General features: G+C 43.6%; 1 protein-coding gene across 2 annotated transcripts in view; it reads left to right on the top strand.

Annotated features, from left to right (window-relative positions):
• Nucleotides 1-16,958, top strand: part of frem1b (Fras1 related extracellular matrix 1b) — a 57,657-nt gene that overhangs the window by 12,431 nt on the left and 28,268 nt on the right. For both annotated transcript variants that reach the window (XM_044198981.1, XM_044198980.1), the window contains 12 exons: nt 1,385-1,729; nt 2,810-2,952; nt 3,093-3,289; nt 3,480-3,570; nt 4,482-4,649; nt 4,913-5,121; nt 9,088-9,181; nt 10,083-10,335; nt 11,449-11,643; nt 15,632-15,820; nt 15,907-16,103; nt 16,200-16,425. In XM_044198981.1, coding sequence (XP_044054916.1) covers nt 1,385-1,729; nt 2,810-2,952; nt 3,093-3,289; nt 3,480-3,570; nt 4,482-4,649; nt 4,913-5,121; nt 9,088-9,181; nt 10,083-10,335; nt 11,449-11,643; nt 15,632-15,820; nt 15,907-16,103; nt 16,200-16,425 — 2,307 coding nt within the window. The remainder of the gene's footprint in view (nt 1-1,384; nt 1,730-2,809; nt 2,953-3,092; nt 3,290-3,479; nt 3,571-4,481; nt 4,650-4,912; nt 5,122-9,087; nt 9,182-10,082; nt 10,336-11,448; nt 11,644-15,631; nt 15,821-15,906; nt 16,104-16,199; nt 16,426-16,958) is intronic.

Genomic DNA, 16,958 nt, shown 5'->3' on the forward strand with positions numbered 1-16,958 from the left:
GGGGGCGACGGCGCTGCAGCGCGGGGACAGTCACTGCAGGCTCGGTCCAACGCCTTCAGCCAAATGGATGGCTGCCTGTCCCGCTGCGCACGCACACACACACACACACAGCACTCAGTCCTCCCATCACATTTTTTCCATTATGGGCCTGTTGCCCAACGCCACCTTTGGGCCCAATTACCAAGTTGTTTCCATCAGTTGGACCAGTAGCCGGTTTTCCTCTGTAAAGTTGCTAATGAGGTTCGGGCTCGCGACCGTTCGTCTCTCAATCTGTCTGCTGACCTTGCCCTTCTGTCTCTCTGGCACGCGCAGGGAGACAGGAAGCCCCCGTCCTGGCAACCGGGCGGCCACCGGGAAGGACGCCATGTTTTACCCCACCAGTGTTCACAGCACAAACCGCAGCCAGCGCCTCGCGGTGCCTTCAGGCGCTAAGAGAAACTTGTTATTTCCAAGTGACAATGGGAGAAAAAACCGCATGTGTTGGAGACGATAATTGAATCAAAGTGCGAAGCTTTGGCTGGAAACGGAGGCGTCCTCTGACAACAACACATGTCCGCCAGTCATGTGACACTGTGCTGTTAGCGTTAGCATGATGTACAGTGTGAGGAAGGCCAGCCAGCAGCAGAGAGCTGACAGATGGACACGGCCTACATTTAATTAATGTAGGACAGAGAAGTTTTTCATGTTCAGTCCGACTCTTCAGACCGACAAACGCTGAGTTCAGACGCCACACTTTGTATTTGAAGCAAAAAATCAGCTGTTCCGAATAGAATTCATTGATATAAAAAACATAATTTTGTGGAGCTATAACTACAAAAAATTGTAGATATATATTTTTTTAATTGTGAACTTTAATCATATATATTTCTGTAGACAAAAATGTACGTAAATGTACTTCTGAGCTACTTCAGGAATGTTAGGGCTGGGTGATATGGTTCAAATCAATATAAATATTAGGAATATGTTTCCAATATAAAAATAGATTGATATAGCAAATGCATGAAAAATCACATTAATCTCATAAAAACTTCTCTGTAAATCAAAAACTTCAATCATTTATATTATGAGCATTTATACTACGATCATATCCGATACAACACAATTTCACTGACAAGTCAATTAATGACAGTATTGGATTATTGTCCAGCCGTAAAGTTTCCCCTGTGAGTTTTATTTTAAAGCTTAAATACGAAAAGTCTAATCCATGTTTTAATTTGTTTACATTTTAATTTGTATTATATATATATATTATATCATGAATTACTATTTGGAAGGATCAATGCAGCGATCATTTTCGCCTCTCACACCTCCTGTGCTGCACAGTCACGGCCTGAGAAAATGTAAATCTGTGCGTACAGTCTCACGGTGTTTCCTGTTTCCCCAGGCGGGAAGGCGTTCATGTTTCGCGTGCGGGACCTGAGGGAGGGCGTGGTGGTCTACCATCACTCCGACAGCGACACCACGCGTGACCACATCGTCTTCCGCATCAGCGACGGCCGTCACAGCATCCGCCACAAGTTCCCCATCAACATCCTGCCTAAAGACGACTCCCCGCCGTTCCTCATCAACAACGTGGCGGTGGAGGTGCAGGAGGGCGGGGCCGTGAGGCTGGAGGAGTACATGCTCCTAGCCTCCGACCTGGACTCCAGCGACGACTACATCCTCTACCAGATGGTCTCCAGCCCCCGGGCGGGGCAGCTGGTCAGGAAGACCTCCACCCACGAGACAGGTGAAAGGACTTTATAATGTCCTCAATTTTAATTTTATATTTTTTCATTTCAACCTAAAAATCAGATTTTTTTAGTTTATTCACTTCTTTTTTTAACATCACTGTGCTTAAACAAGTATGTACTGTAGAAACGGTCTCTGTAAGACCTTCTGGCCTCTCTGTGGCCCAACATTTTATTTACAAAAGCGTAGAATTGTTGTAATTTGTGGCAATTGTCATCCAAAATTTCCAAAAATCGTAACTTCAACTTATCAATGAAATTGCACACCTGCAGAGCTTAATTATGTCATAGTAAAACAATGAATCATTTAGCTATAACAATAAAATTGCATGCCTACAAATTGCAAATCATTTAGCTCTAATAGCCATCTATAGAATATAATCTCTTTTTTAAGGTGGTTGGAATATAATACAGGTAACTGAAGCACATCTTCATTTATTTAATTTCTTATATGACACTGTAACTAAATATTAGCATTGGTTCATGCAAAGCAGTGAAACTGTGCAGGCTGGTAGTGCTTGCTGTTCTGGACTAAAGCTGAATTTAATGCACTGTCACTTCCATTACCGCAGCCCACATGCATTTGTTGACAGCAGAGGTAAGAAAAGAGTTATGAAAGAGCACACTGTTCACGTCCATCTATACTTTAAAGCAAACAAATACCAAATATGTAAAAACAAAGTTCTTGTAAAGGTCTTAAAATCATTAAATTTAACAATTTGATAAAATAAATAGTGAATATTTCATCGCTTCTAAATAGAAATTGCAAATGTTTTAAGGCTGTCTTGCCTTTTTATATAAATTACAATAAATACAAAACATTACATTAGAAAACACTAATCTGACAGTCTCCATTTTCAGTACAAAACCAAACTTCACACTCTTTTCAGCCTCATTTTTCAGAACACAGTATAATCAGAAACGTCATCTGTAAGTAAAACTGAAATTCTCTAAATCTCCCTCACCCGAACTACGAAATGGGCTGTATTTGTTGCAGACCGAGGTTTTGTTGATGCCCGTCGTCTCATGATGCAGCTGCTGGGTTGTGAATGTTGACGATCTGTTTGCTGTCCATGCAGGAGCGCCAGTGGACCGTTTCCTGCAGAGAGATCTGATCCAGGGTCAGATCTACTACCAGCACTCAGGGGAGGAACAGTTTGAGGACTCCTTCGACTTCACGCTGTCTGACAGCCACCAGCCGCCCAACCTCTCCCAGACATATGTGAGTCAAAAAAAAAAAATAATAATACTACATCTGGCCTGAAAGCAGTGACGTGTTTGATTCAAAGCAATATTTTCCTCTCGTCAGAAAAGAGAAGTCTTGTCCTGTCGCACTAACCCCTCTCCTCCCTGTGGATCCAGACGGTGGTGGTCCACGTTTTCCCGGTGAAGGACCAGCTGCCGGTGGAAGTTTCCGGCAGCGTTCGCTCTCTGACGGTGAAGGAGACGGAGGTGGTTTACGTCACTCAGGCTCACCTGCACTTCACTGACAGAGAGCATCCAGACACAGACCTGAGCTACGTCATCACACATCCCTGCTTCAGCCCACTGCATCCTGGGTAAGGACGGGGCAGGACTCCTTCTGCTGTCTTCAAGGAGAAACTGATGGGTCCAGGACGTGTTTAGCCTAGCTTAGCACAAGGACCGGAAGCAGAGGGAAACTGCTTACCTGGCTCAGTCAAAAGCAAGAAAATAAAGCTTCCTGAAATTAAAACTGAACCTCCTTTTTTATTTTTATTTTATTTTCAGGCTGATGGATGCAGGACGTCTGTTCTACACAGACAGCACTAACAGCATGAAGAGAGACCACATGGTGCCGGTGTTAAAGTCCTTCACACAGGTTTGAAATTCATAAAACAGATTCACTGCATCCTGAAATATGCAGGCAGCATGATGCTACTGCACTCTGCTGCATTCACCCCTACTATGAGTTTAATGAAGATTATAATATATTTCTAAATAAATGTGTTATTGGCTAAACAATAATCAGATAATTGACAAAACAATCTCACCTCAAGGTCCATCCACTAGCAGTTCTGGAGCTTTTGATCAGCAGATGGAGTTTCTCCAGTTGACTAAATTGAAGGCGTTCACATTTTCTTCTGAGCACTTTACGTGCGACTTCTCGTCCACATTGACTTAAATTTCAGCTTCAAAGTTCATCCTTGATCTTGGAAACAGCCGTTGACGAAATCGGCCGTAGATATTCTCACATATTTTCATTTACATTGCAGACATTTTCCAAAAACCCTGGCTGTTTGGGGTGGTTGCTTTGTTGTTGCTTGGTCATGTCAACTATCTTTATTTCACCAGGGTAATCCTCTCAGTATTACTACTGCATTCCAGGGATCCTAGGTACGTGTATTAAAAACAAGAGTTTGCAAAAGTGTCGCTAGGTGGTTGCAAAGTAGTTGCTAGAGTATTTAGTAGTGCTTAGTCGAAGGCAGCTGGACTTGCTGTAGGTTCTTTAAGGTGTTTCAGTTCTGACTGACAGGTGAGGAGGCATTTAATCACTGTAGAGTTGTCCTCACATGGCCTTCGAGAATCTACAGCAAATCCAGTTTCCTTGGACTTCTATGTATCCTGTGACTTGGGTGAATCTCCAGACATACTGCACAGCTGCCACAGTCTTTAGGAAGGTTCCTAAGGCATTACTAGGTGGTTGCTAGGGTGTTTGGAAATTAAATCAGCAGTAGCTTAAAACTGTATTGAAGTAAATCTACTCAGCTACTCTCCCCTGTCCTCTCCCAGCATGCAGTGAACCACATGAAAGTGGCCTTCATGCCTCCTGTGGAGGACATCGGCCCGGAGCCGCTGTTCGTCCAGTTCGTCTTCTCCGTCAGCGACCACCACGGCGGCACCGTCTCCGGCCTCCTCTTCAACATCACCGTCACCCCCGTGGACGACCAGGCGCCAGAGGTCAGAGGTCAAACAGAGACTGAGCTTCTTGTTGATTTGAATGAAGAACGTTGTTGCGCGAGTAAATGCCCTTGATGTTGGTGGTTTTGATGCCACTTGATGAACTCTGACTGGAGGTTGTTCAGTTCCATCAAAGTGAACATTCAGTAAACTTTATTGTTTTGTTCTAGTTATATAACGACTTCAGAATTTTTAATTTCAACAAATTGCACATGACATTTGAAGATTTAGGTTTGTTGGTTGATCCTCTGTGTGGTTGTCAGGCCTTCACCAACCTGCTGCGGGTGGAGGAGGGTGGAGGGGCCTTTGTGACTGAGGAGCACCTCCTGGTTCAGGACCGGGACAGCCGGGAGGAGGTGCTGAGGGTGGAGGTTCAGAGGACGGCCCGTCACGGCCGGCTGGAGCTGCAGGGCCGAACGCTGCTGCAGGGAGACGGACTGACCCTGCAGGACCTGAGAGGACTCCGACTCAGGTTAGACGGAGTGGGTGTGGGTGTTGTACTTGCTGTAAAGGTCAGTTTACTCGCCACGGTGGGCAAAACCAGTTGTATCACGTCTTATGTGGCTCTGGAGGAACTTTGTCAAGTCTGAAAAAGTAAACCCTGATGATGTCACAGTGATGTCATCAGGGTTTACTAAGCTTTGGCTTGGAGACTACCCGAAACCGTAAAAAGTCCTTTAAATAATATTAAATAATTTTCCGTTTTAATGCAAACTCAGTCCATTTCCACAGAACTAATTCAGTAAATGAAACTCTTCCTACCAAAATGTTCACATTAAAAGTCTTACAGCGTTCCCTTTATGTGCAGGCTTTTAATGTGAAAAAAACATCAGGAAGTGAGTTGAGTTTTGCCGACGGTAGTACGGCAAAGAAGAAACGAGTATGAATTATTATTGTTAGAAATAAACACTCAGAGCAGCAGAGTGGTGAGTATGACGCGACTCTGTTGTACTGGTGAATCAGTGCTGCGGAAATGGACGTTATACTGAATTTACCATGTGAGAGCCGTTGTTTTGGCTCCAGGTAGTTTGACACCCTTCGTTGTTTTTTCACCCGGCTATTATTTGGGATTATTTAAATACCGTCTTGTATATGCAAATTTACGGTATAGAACAGAAAGCCTGAATTATAGACTGGAGGTGTGACATGGACGTTTACCAAGCAGAAAAGTTAACCAAGCGTTCAAGTTGCCTAACCTGAACCATGTGCAGATATTGTCGAAATTAATAATTTTAAAAACGGTAATACAGTTGCATTATGGGAAATGTATGATCCAGTGTTTTTGGAACTGTGGGACTAAAAGTCAGGAAATCTTATGCTGCTTCAACTTTGACAATTCTTTTAAAGTCTTTCTCACAAATCCAACAACTTCATGAAGGTTTAAATCACCGGAGGGTTAGGGTCCGGGGAGTGTATTGTGTCAATGAGTGTGTGTGATGATGATGATGATGATGACTATGAACATCACTAATTTTACCCAAACTGTTCATTGCACTGAAGAGCTGGTTCCCTTACCAGATACAACAGACAGTTTAAATGTGTTTACTTTGGTGATCAAACAGGATCTGATTCAGCCTTCTCCAGCGTCCCGTGGACTTGGGAGGAAAAAAGAAATGTAAATTAGACCCAGGTTTTGATAAACAGAACTTAAATAGCTCTCCAACACTGATGCAATGCAAAACGGATGTTCTTGTTCTGATGGTTTGCTGGATCACTGACTGTATTGAGACCAAACATGATCAAAGCTGTGCGAATATTACAGAGGGCTAACACTAATTACATGGTTCCATACTTCAGTTACATGATCACACACTGCCGACATGTAAATGTTGATGTCAAACTGTTAGTCTGCACCTTCTTGATTGGATTTTAGTGGGTTTTCTGTTTACAGTGTCCATGTCAGCGCGCTCACTGATCCAGCAGCTGAACCCACGGTAACATAAACTCAAACCTCAGGAGGAAATAACACATTCAATCAGGCCTGTGATTCGGAAGTGGGTATTTAAATGTAGGTGTATGAGTGTGATTGGTCTCTGTGTGACTTTACCACCCACAAATCTTTTGAAACGTTTGGTCTCGGTATTCTGGCTCTCTCCCCTCGCGTGCAGTCTCAGCACACTCAAACAAACCTAAAAAATCATTGTGGCATCTATTAAAAAAGAATTTCTAACAAACTGAAATGATTGTGTTTTTTAAAAGGTTAGCTAACACCTTTTAGAAAATGATGCCGCAAGGGTTTTGTATGTTATTCATATTGAAAAACCCTCCGAGACACACCTAATATAAAGAAAATTTACCTTAGGATTGTCGTCAAAGGACAGGATCACAATTTTTCAAGTCAAATAAATTAAAACAATAGTCGCACCATCATTTAAAACGGTGAAACTTTGTGGTGATTTCAATTCATTCCAACTGAATCACCACGAGGAGTGTATTTGCTTGCGAGGCGAAGTAAATCTGTTTGTTGTGTCAAGTTCCACAAATTCATGCCACTGACCAATAACTTGTCCACGGCGTCTTGACAGAGCTGACCTGTGAGTGGACAGAGAGCTGGAGCGTCCAAAATGGAAGAAGCTATCGTAGCATTTTAGCACTGTTGGTGCATAAACTGCTTTAAAACAGAGACATGTTTGCAGGCAGTTATGTCAGTTTAGTTGGTGGCACAAATTCATCTTTTGAATAAACTGTGAACTTCTTCCGCTAGCAGGCTTGTTAGCTCTGAGAGCTTTATTTTCCGTCTTCAATAACTTCTTTTATTGAATGAAACAGTGTACAATGGCGAACAAAATGCCAAGGGGGGAGTCAACATAAGAGTAGAGAGAAAATAGCTCGCCAGTTCCAGGAGTTCACCAACCAGCTCTGCGACTATAGTCACTACGTCAACAAATATTTTGCAAAGTCGCATATTTGCTGTACGACAACAACGATGGTGTAAGTTTACTTCATGTCACACTGTATGAGATTTTGTTCGCAACGTGTGTCAGACTGTACGATATTAGTTTGATGCTGTCAGATTGTGCGATGAATGCGAGGTGAAGCGCTACGATGTGAAGAGAAAGTACACGAGAGCAGCGATCCATCCAAACTTTATTCCAAAATGGCGCTTACAAAAATGTCACGCTGGCTTCTGTGTCACTTCATGTTGTATTCTGGTTGGTTGGTTTGTAGCTGTTAGTCGTAGCAGCAGTCGCTTTGTGAGAATTCGGTCCTAATTTTCTGACTTTGGCTGTTTCTGGTCTCCAAAGCTCCAAATCAGCCGTCGGTGGACGCGTCTCTCCGTGAGATCTACTGTAGGGCCACCGGTTTGGACTGACAATCAAAGATTTCGCCACATTTCTCTCATTATTGTCAACTTTCGTCTGGGACAGCCCAAAAAAGCGCGCGGTGTTAAAGAGCTTTAATGTGCTTCTAATGGAAGTGATGGAAAAGAAAATCTAGTCTGAGTAAAAATTTATTTAAAACTTGAAGATAATATGAAGTAATTTAGGAAGGGATCTCTTAACAGCTGGTATAAACAGGAGGAATAATTACAGCAAGCAAAACCTGTTTCAGCGTTAATATGTGCACCTGACTGTTGTTTTAAGACAGACCTGAAAAATCGTGAACCTGTCCTTTTAAGATAAGTTTTATATGACTATGATTTGATTAAGATTCATAGTGTTTTAGAGAGAGATTGTAGTTGTGCCGTGTTTATGTGGAAATGAACCTTAATTATAACTTTTTGACTACATACTGTTCATCATATGTAACACCGGCATTCACCATTTTGAGTTGTCCAATGGTGTGACACTTGCAAGTCGTAACCATGGGAATCAGTGATACTGTCCATCTCACCTGACACGCAACTCTATGATCAAAGTCATTGGTTGATTTTAAACGTTTCTCTGGCTCCGTAGGCTAGGTCTGTGGTCTCAGTCCCGCTCCTGGAGCCCCCAAACACTGCATCTTTTCCAGCTCTCCCTGCTTTACCCAAATCACCAAATTAGCTAAATCAGGCTCGTTAAGCCAATCAAGAGCTGGGGGAAAGCAAGTAAAACAGCTGACCTACAAGCGGACCTTGTTATATACATTATATACACTGTCCTCTAGTCTGCAGTGACTCTATTCCATTAAGATCTTTGTCTAGAGTTCCTTCTTTGACATTTAGTTTGCTATTTAGCTAAGCCATTTGGTTCTGTCTGTAAACTGGAATTTTTGGAAGCGCCTTGGTCTGGTTTGCTTGTTATTTTTCAACGTGCACCTCCTTCAGATTGGCTACTCAGAAAAGGAAAATCAGCATTTCTGCTAACTCAGGGAGCTGATGTATTTGTTGTCTGTTAAAATAAATCACTCTGCCTCTACCTCACATTTGTAGAACTAAAACTACATTTTGAAATTGAACTTCTTCTGACTGTGTGCTGATGGATGATAGGCGTGTGACGGCTCTTTTGTGTCGCAGGTACATCCACGACGACTCTGAGACCACTGAGGATGAAGTCGATCTGAAGGTGACGGACGGTCTGAACTCAGTAGATGTCGTCCTGCCGATACAGGTGAGCTTCCTGCTGCCAAAACAGACGATACATCGTCAATCAATATCCTGTGAGTGTGACAACTGTATCTCAGTACATCCGAGTTTATACCTGACATCCAACACGTGAGGCTCCTAAAACTTTCTTATAGTTAATTCTGTTGAACTTTGAGGTGGTGGTGGGCAATATCACTATGTTATGATAAAATATTTGGATAGTTACTAAATTCTGGTGCTTGTGATGTGAAAAAAGCTGCAGGAAATATTTGTACTTTTGAGCAACTGATACCTGATGTTGACCTGTTGAGTCATGACCAGTATTCAAAGATTTAAATGTTAATTTTGATATGATATGCTGACTTTTATTTCTATATTTATTATTATTCTAGCCACTTTTGTTCTTAGCAGTATACAAATCTAGGGGTAAAAGCAAACACTTAAACAAGTGTATGATAACCTCTGACCTTTTAGCCTGGTGCAGTAAATTGTTTCCACTGCAACAGTCAGAATACAGATGTGTTGTAGTTTCCTTAAACTCTCCATAACGTCACAGCAGTCCCCCTGTTCCTCAGTTAATGTAAACTCAACACTTCCTCCATGTTAACCTGTTGTCTTCATAAATAAATTCAGTATTATGTTCATTTCGATAGTCATGTAAGGTCTTCTTCACTGAATGATGTTAAGCAGCCGGAATGAAACTCAACACTTCCTCCAAAATTTTAAAGTCTTGCGACGTTCCCTTTTATATGTAGGCTTTTTATGTGAAAGAACATCAGGAAGTGTTTAGTTTTGGACCTTATTTGTTCGTGTTGGCCCCCGGCTATTATTTGAGACTCAGCCATTATTTGAATACCGGCTTTTATATTATAACTTACGGTCTGTGATGAGTGATGGGAACCTCCCGCCTCTCCTGGTGTCCTCAGGTCCTGCCGATGAACGATGAACCTCCCCAGCTGGGTGGGGGTCTGCGGGGGGAGCTAAGCTGCGAGGAGGGGGGGCAGGTCCAGATAACGGTGGACTACCTGTCGGCCACAGACCGGGACAGCGATGACTCCAGACTGACCTACATGCTGGCTCGGAGTCCAGGCAGAGGGGAGCTGCAGAGAGCTGGACTGACTGTGGACAAGTTCTCCCAGCAGGACCTGCTGCAGGGACACATCTACTACGTCCACACAGGTGAGAAAGCTGTGTTCATGGCATGTGGAAAAGATGTTTTTGCTTATTTCTTCATATGGGAATGGATCATTAGTTGGGATATGGTGTTTCTGTTCCCTGATCACAGTCCAAATCCTTTTCATAGTGTTGTATAGTGCAGTGAGGTGGGGGGGTACCTTGAGGTCGGACCAAAGGTGTTGCGATATGTTCTCATTTATGAGATGTTGTTGCGTTTTTTTAATAATGATTCACCTCATTAAAAAACGAGGCAACATTTACAATAACTACAGTTCATGTTACGTTTTTAACATTTTAAAACTGAAGACTGAAAATGTTCCTGCTCCTTCACATTAAAAGCCTTTCATTGACCAACCAGTTGAAGGCTTTTATTGTGAAGCAGCTATAGGAAACGGCGTGTATTTGTCATAGAGTTAACAGAACTTTATTTGCGGTGCAATTGCTCAATAAACAAGATATGGACATATTTGGTGCTATTTGGTCAGCTGAGTTTTAAATATTGCAGGGAGGAATAGTACTCACCTGTGGTCACGAGCTTTGGGTAGAGACCGAAAGGATGAGACTGCGGATACAAGCGGCTGAAATAAGTTTCCTCCGCCGGGTGTCTGGGCTCAGCCTTAAGAGTTAAGGTGAGGAGCTCAGACATCCGGAGGGAGCTCGTTGTAGGAGCCAGTTGCTTGGTTCGGGCATCTGGTCAGGATCCTCCTGGACGCCTTCTTTTGGAGGTTTTCCGTGCTCGTCCAGCTGGTTGGAGACCCCGGGGCAGACCCAAAACACGCCGGAGAGATTATATATCTCATCCGGCTTGGGAACGCCTCGGGGTCCCCCAGGAGGAGCTGGGAAACGTTGCTGGGGAGAGGGACGACTGGACTGCCTTGCTTAGCCACCGTGACCCGGCCCCGGATAAGAGGCAGAGGATGGATGGATGGAATAGTACAAACAGAGTCACAGTGAGCTCCTACTGTGGTTTGTGCGAACTAAACTCCGCCTGTTTCCTACAGTAATGTGTACAGTGTCCTTGTGTGAGACTCATTTTCCAGAAGCTCTTCATTAAACGTCTTGTTGTTCTCACAGGAGACAGAAATGAATCATGTTTGTGTTCATGTTTGTGTTCAGGAGGAGAGATCGGACCCCAGCCGGTGTTTGACACCGTCACCCTCATCATCTCTGACGGCGAGGCTGGAGGGACGGACGGCTGTTGCCACGGAGACGCCCCGCCCCCACCCGTGCCTCTCCACGGCACACTTCCCGTGTACGACCTCAACATCACCGTTCATCCTGTCAACAACAAAGTCCCCACCGTCACTCTGGGTACGATATCTCTTGCTTCACTCTGAGGAGGTCATGAAACACCTGACAGGTCAAACATGCGAGGGACAGTTAACCTCCAGGGTGTTTCTTTAAAAAACACTCAAAAACGGCAGCGAAGTTGGCTATAAAATGTTGTGATTGCGGGCTGTCTGGAGACGTTCTCCACCTCTAAAGTGAAAGTGGGATTGTTGGGACCGTTTCAGTCACTGCTAGCTACAGCAGCTAGGAAGCTTATCCACTCACAATGGACAAGATTTTAGCAAAAACTTTAATTAACTTTGGTTAATCCACCTCTCTGTTTTTTTTTATGCTTATCTGTGTCCATGTTGTGTTAATTTACTTAATTATATCATTAGGAATTATTGTTATATAGAGCTGGAGCACTGAAATAAACATGATAATAATAAATACTTGTAGGTCATATCATCCCTACTGGTTTCCCATCAGACTTTCATACTTACAGTATGACCTTAAAACAGGAATTAAATGTCATTCTATTATTTAAAAGCCTTACATTTAACTTGGTGACATTTTCATAGTTTTGGCCCTTTTTTTCTGTTGGTTCTGATAACACTGGACTCACCAGTGAGACCTGAGTTCTATTAAACATTAATTTTTCTTTAAGTAAATTATTTGAGGACATTTTCCTGCTCAGCTGCAGTTTGAACGGAGCCACGTTTCGCAGAAAATGTCTCAATAAGAATCCGAAGAGAGACTGACGGAGATAAATACTGCAGCTTCTCAATGTGTGTGTGTGTGTGTGTGTGTGTGTTGTGTTTGTCTTCACTGCTGACAATCCTCTTAATGCAGCGGAGAAGCTCTGACCCCGACGACATGCCGCCACCTATCAGTCCAACACACACTCTGCACTGGGGGGGAATTCACACACACACACACACATTACTCTCCTGGGGAGGACGATAGTTCTCGCCGGAGTCGGAGCCAAGAAGAGGGATTGGAGGAGATCTGTGGTTATCAATGGAGACCAGTGACCACTGGGACACACACTGGGATGAATGGGAGATGGTTTGTGTGAGAGAGACGTTCCACTGGCATGTTTGCACACTGCAAAAAAAAAAAAAAAAAAATCTGAAGTCATTTTGTTTGTTCTAAAAATCTTAATTTCCCCTAAAAGGAAAAAAGGACAAATCTGCCAGAAAGGGTGAAATGATTTCACTTGATTCAACACAACAGGAATATTGTCAGACCGAAGAGCATTTTCTTGATTCTGTTGCAGTGATCTGATTCTTATTCTGTCTTATTTTTAACGTCTTGTTGTACAAATATGAGACCAAGTGAGATGTTGTTTGCTGCACTGTGATAAACATCCACCTTTACAAGTTATTGAGTCTCATTTTCAGACTTTTAGGCTTTAAAACAAAGACTGCAGAAACCTCAGATTTATTATCAAGTCATTTTTGTCCGTCATTGAGTCCTTGAGGTCTCATCTTCTGTTTCTGTTTACTGCTTCTGTCTTTGTCTGACGCTTTCGGTTTGTGCTACTGGTGTCACTTGGTTTACGTCAAATGCTCCATGATCCGACCGGTTTGTGTTGCACTTTAGCGCGAGAGTTGTGGTGGATGGTTGGTTGTACAAAGTGTTTGACACCAGAGGCCGCTGCTCACATCTCGTCTCTCACCAACAGTCAGTATTTCTTTTTTACTTTTAACACAAACTTTAACCGAGTAGTTTTTGTGCCTAAAATAAACCAAACCTTTAACCATCGAGGCGGCAGTTAAGAAAATATATGCGTTGTTTTGGAAGTCACTGACAAACAACTTGTTCTGTCGTTACAAGACTTTGAAAGTGCAAGTTGAAAAGTTGAAATTCAAAGTTAAAGTACCAGATAAAAACATCGGCAACTCATCGCCATTTTTCTTGATTCTGGAAAAGTGTTTCTCCTTATTCTGACCTGCTCCGAGATACTGAGGCTCTGGAAACTTCCTGAAACCAGTGAAACTACACTACAAGTGGGATTATTTCTCATTTTAAGACGTTAATATTTAATATTGAATTCAACCTCGAATCTCAGATCAAAATCATTTCTGTTGTGTTTTTTTGCAGTGTGTGTGTGTGCGTGTGTTGTGTGTGAGCGACTGTGTATCTGCAGCGTTTAGTCTCATTGTTTGCACATTGCATTATGGGTGATTTTTGGCATTTGTGTGTGTTTGTTCTCAGCGTGTCGGCCGGGCTAACGAGGTTGGCACTGACGTGTTTTAAGTGAAATCTGCCTTTTGTCTGCTGGTATTACATGTACACAAACACACACATAGACACACACACACACACTGAGCTGGGTGAGATTATCACTCCTGTGTGTGTGTGTGTGTGTGTCCCAGGAGACAGTGGACAATGAACATCTTTACGAAACAAAAGGAGAAAGAAGCGCATCCCTCGTTCACAATAGGCGACGTGTACTAGCCGTCTCGCTAGCCGGATTACCTCAGCGCTACCAGCGACAGGATAACTCTTTAATCCTGCCAGCATATCGCACCATTCATTCAGCACCAGCTCCGCCAAGCAGTGCAGGGTTTGGGGTTTGGGGGTTTGGGGATGCATGTGGTGTTTCTTGGTCTAATTAATTAGCAGAGAATAAAGATGCAGAGTAAGAGCATTAGCGCGGCGAAACCAGAGGAATCCGGCTTTACCTTGTTTCTTATTTTGGAGGGATGCTAGTTTATCAGCAAGATCCAGGACTGTCCGTCATTAATGCTCACACACATTCACACAATGTATACATACACATACAGACACATGGATTATGGCGGTATGGATCCAGGTCCAGAGGTGATTGTGTTTGTTAATTAACAGCATTAATTAAGCAGTGTGAAGGAAGATGTGAGTGATGGATTCATTAGCAGCTGACAACGGGAGGGATGGATGGATGGATAGACGAATAAATAAATGGATGGATGGCACGCTACACAGATTGGGACAACACAGGTGACCGGCCCAGTCGAGCGGACCGCCCGGCCCAACGTGGCTCTGGGTGGCTGTCATCTCCCCCCGCCGTTCCCACGCTCGGTTACCTGGCTGGGTCCTGTGGGAGGATCTTTTTCTGTAACCTAAAGCTGGACGGAAGCGAACGTACACAGGTGTCATTCGGACACCTTCGCATGTGTGTTTCTTTTATACTCGTAGGGATTGAGGGTCTTTTACACTAACATACGTGTCCACGTTTAGAGAACGAAGCTTAGAAGAAAGAAGGAAACTTCACCCCGGTGACAGTGGAAAGAAACCACTGTGTCCCCGAAACTAAAGGGAAAGACTTTGGATTTATTAACGTAAACAGACGTTTAATGACAAGATGGGCAACAATATAAAGTGAAATGTAACAACGCCCAAACTCTGAAAGAAAAATACAGAAAACTTCTTGACAGGATTTTGAATCAACCAATCAGCTTGCTGGATGCACAGGCCCGCACTATATGTTGTTGAGATTTGGGAGGTGTGTGTGTCGACATTTAGTGCTGTACTTAAGTACAAATTCGAGGTACTTGTACTTCACTGCAGTCTTTTCTGTTCACGCCGCTTTCTGCTTCCACTCCGCCGCGTCTCAGAGGAAATACTGGACTCTTCACTTCACCACATTTATCTGACGGCTTTAGTTACTTTGCAGATTAAGACTTTTGCTACAAAACATATGAAGAGCTTATAAAATATGATGTTTTGTTATAAATTAAACTCCCCAACAGTTTATACAAGTAGAGCTGAAACGATTAGTCGATTAATCAATTAAACAATCAAAATAGTTGCCATTTTTCTGTCATTTTTCATATAAAAACGTTTCCTGGTTCCAGCTGCATAAATGTGAAGATTTGCTGCTTTTCCTTTTAATTATTTTAATAATTTAAATGTATTTTTAATTGCCCATAATAACCTTCTCTGCACTGGTTTGCGGAGACGTGCAGGTGCAGCCAGCAGTCGACTGTTTGACTCGTTTTACACGAATAACAAAGCAAAAAAACATTTGCACGTCTTGTTCCAGGTGAGTCCGTGTTGGTGGTGGACGAGGGCTCCTCGGCCTGTCTGTGTGGGGGGGTCCTGGGGGCCTCAGACCCTGACAGCCCCCCCGACCAGCTGACCTTTCACCTGGAGACTCCTCCTCTGCACGGCTTCCTGGAGAACACGCTGCCGACGCCCGGCTCCGAGAAGAGCAACGCAGGAGTCCGAGTCGGTCAGTGTTTGTGTGTGTGTGTGTGTGTGTGTGTGTGTGTGTGTGTGTGTGTTTTTAGCATACACCTGACCTTGATATTTTCCCAGAATCCTTCAGTCTCGTCCACCTGACCTCCGGTTTCATCAACTACGTCCAATCGGAGAGCAAAGGGGCGGAGCCAACTGTCGACCAGCTGTCCGTTAGTGTGAGTGATGGGCTGCACCGCTCCGCCCCCGTCCCCTTCTACATCATCATCAGCCCAACCAATGACGAGACGCCTTCGCTGCTGCTCGCCAACTTCACCGTACGTTCGCCTCAGGACTAACTTTTCATGTTTGTAACAGCCTCCTGGGGGCACTAGCATAGATGTAGAGTGATTCTTGTTCTCCACCTCCTGCAGGTGAAGGAGGGCGGGACGAGGGAGCTGACTCCGTCCTTACTGAACGCTTTCGACCTGGACGCCCCTCCGGACGTCCTGACTTTCACGGTGGTGCAGCCGCCGGCTCACGGCAGCCTGATCAACGGCATCTACGGCACCGAGATGAGCCGCTACAGGGAGATGGGAGCTGACCTCCTGCAGAGGAGCCTCTCCGTCACCTCCTTCACCCTGCAGGAGCTCCGTCAGGGTGAGAGAGACGCCAGCGAGTGGCTGTAGCAGACAAATGCATCGACAAATAGCATCAAATTCTGTACCGCACCGTTAAAGTATAAGAGCCATCTTACTTGATTCTACAAGGTATGAAAGGATATGGGGAAAATGTTTTATTTAGTTTTTTATTATCATGAGAATTTTAGGAATGCGTCACGTTAGGAATTTATTTTCTTGAGATTACGAAGCGATTACTTCACGCTCACAAGAAGACGGCGACGTGTATCTTGTGACGTCGTCATGAGGTGTAAAAACAAACTTTCTGTGGACGGACATTTATATTGAATTTGACTCGATGTCTGTTTGTCCCGTAATCACTTACTATGTATAATTAAACTTCTGAGCTTGATCAATCAAAACTCACACCCCTTCATAACACACGGACATCGTACACACACAGCTGGAATCAGCACAACTCACTGTTTAAGTGAAGCTCCTGTGTATTGCAGATAAATGTTTATAAATCCTCTTATATATAAATAAAAACAGCAAAAAAGACACTCCTTATAA

Source organism: Siniperca chuatsi, linkage group LG6 (assembly GCF_020085105.1).
Source record: "Siniperca chuatsi isolate FFG_IHB_CAS linkage group LG6, ASM2008510v1, whole genome shotgun sequence".
Lineage (NCBI taxonomy): Eukaryota > Metazoa > Chordata > Actinopteri > Centrarchiformes > Sinipercidae > Siniperca > Siniperca chuatsi.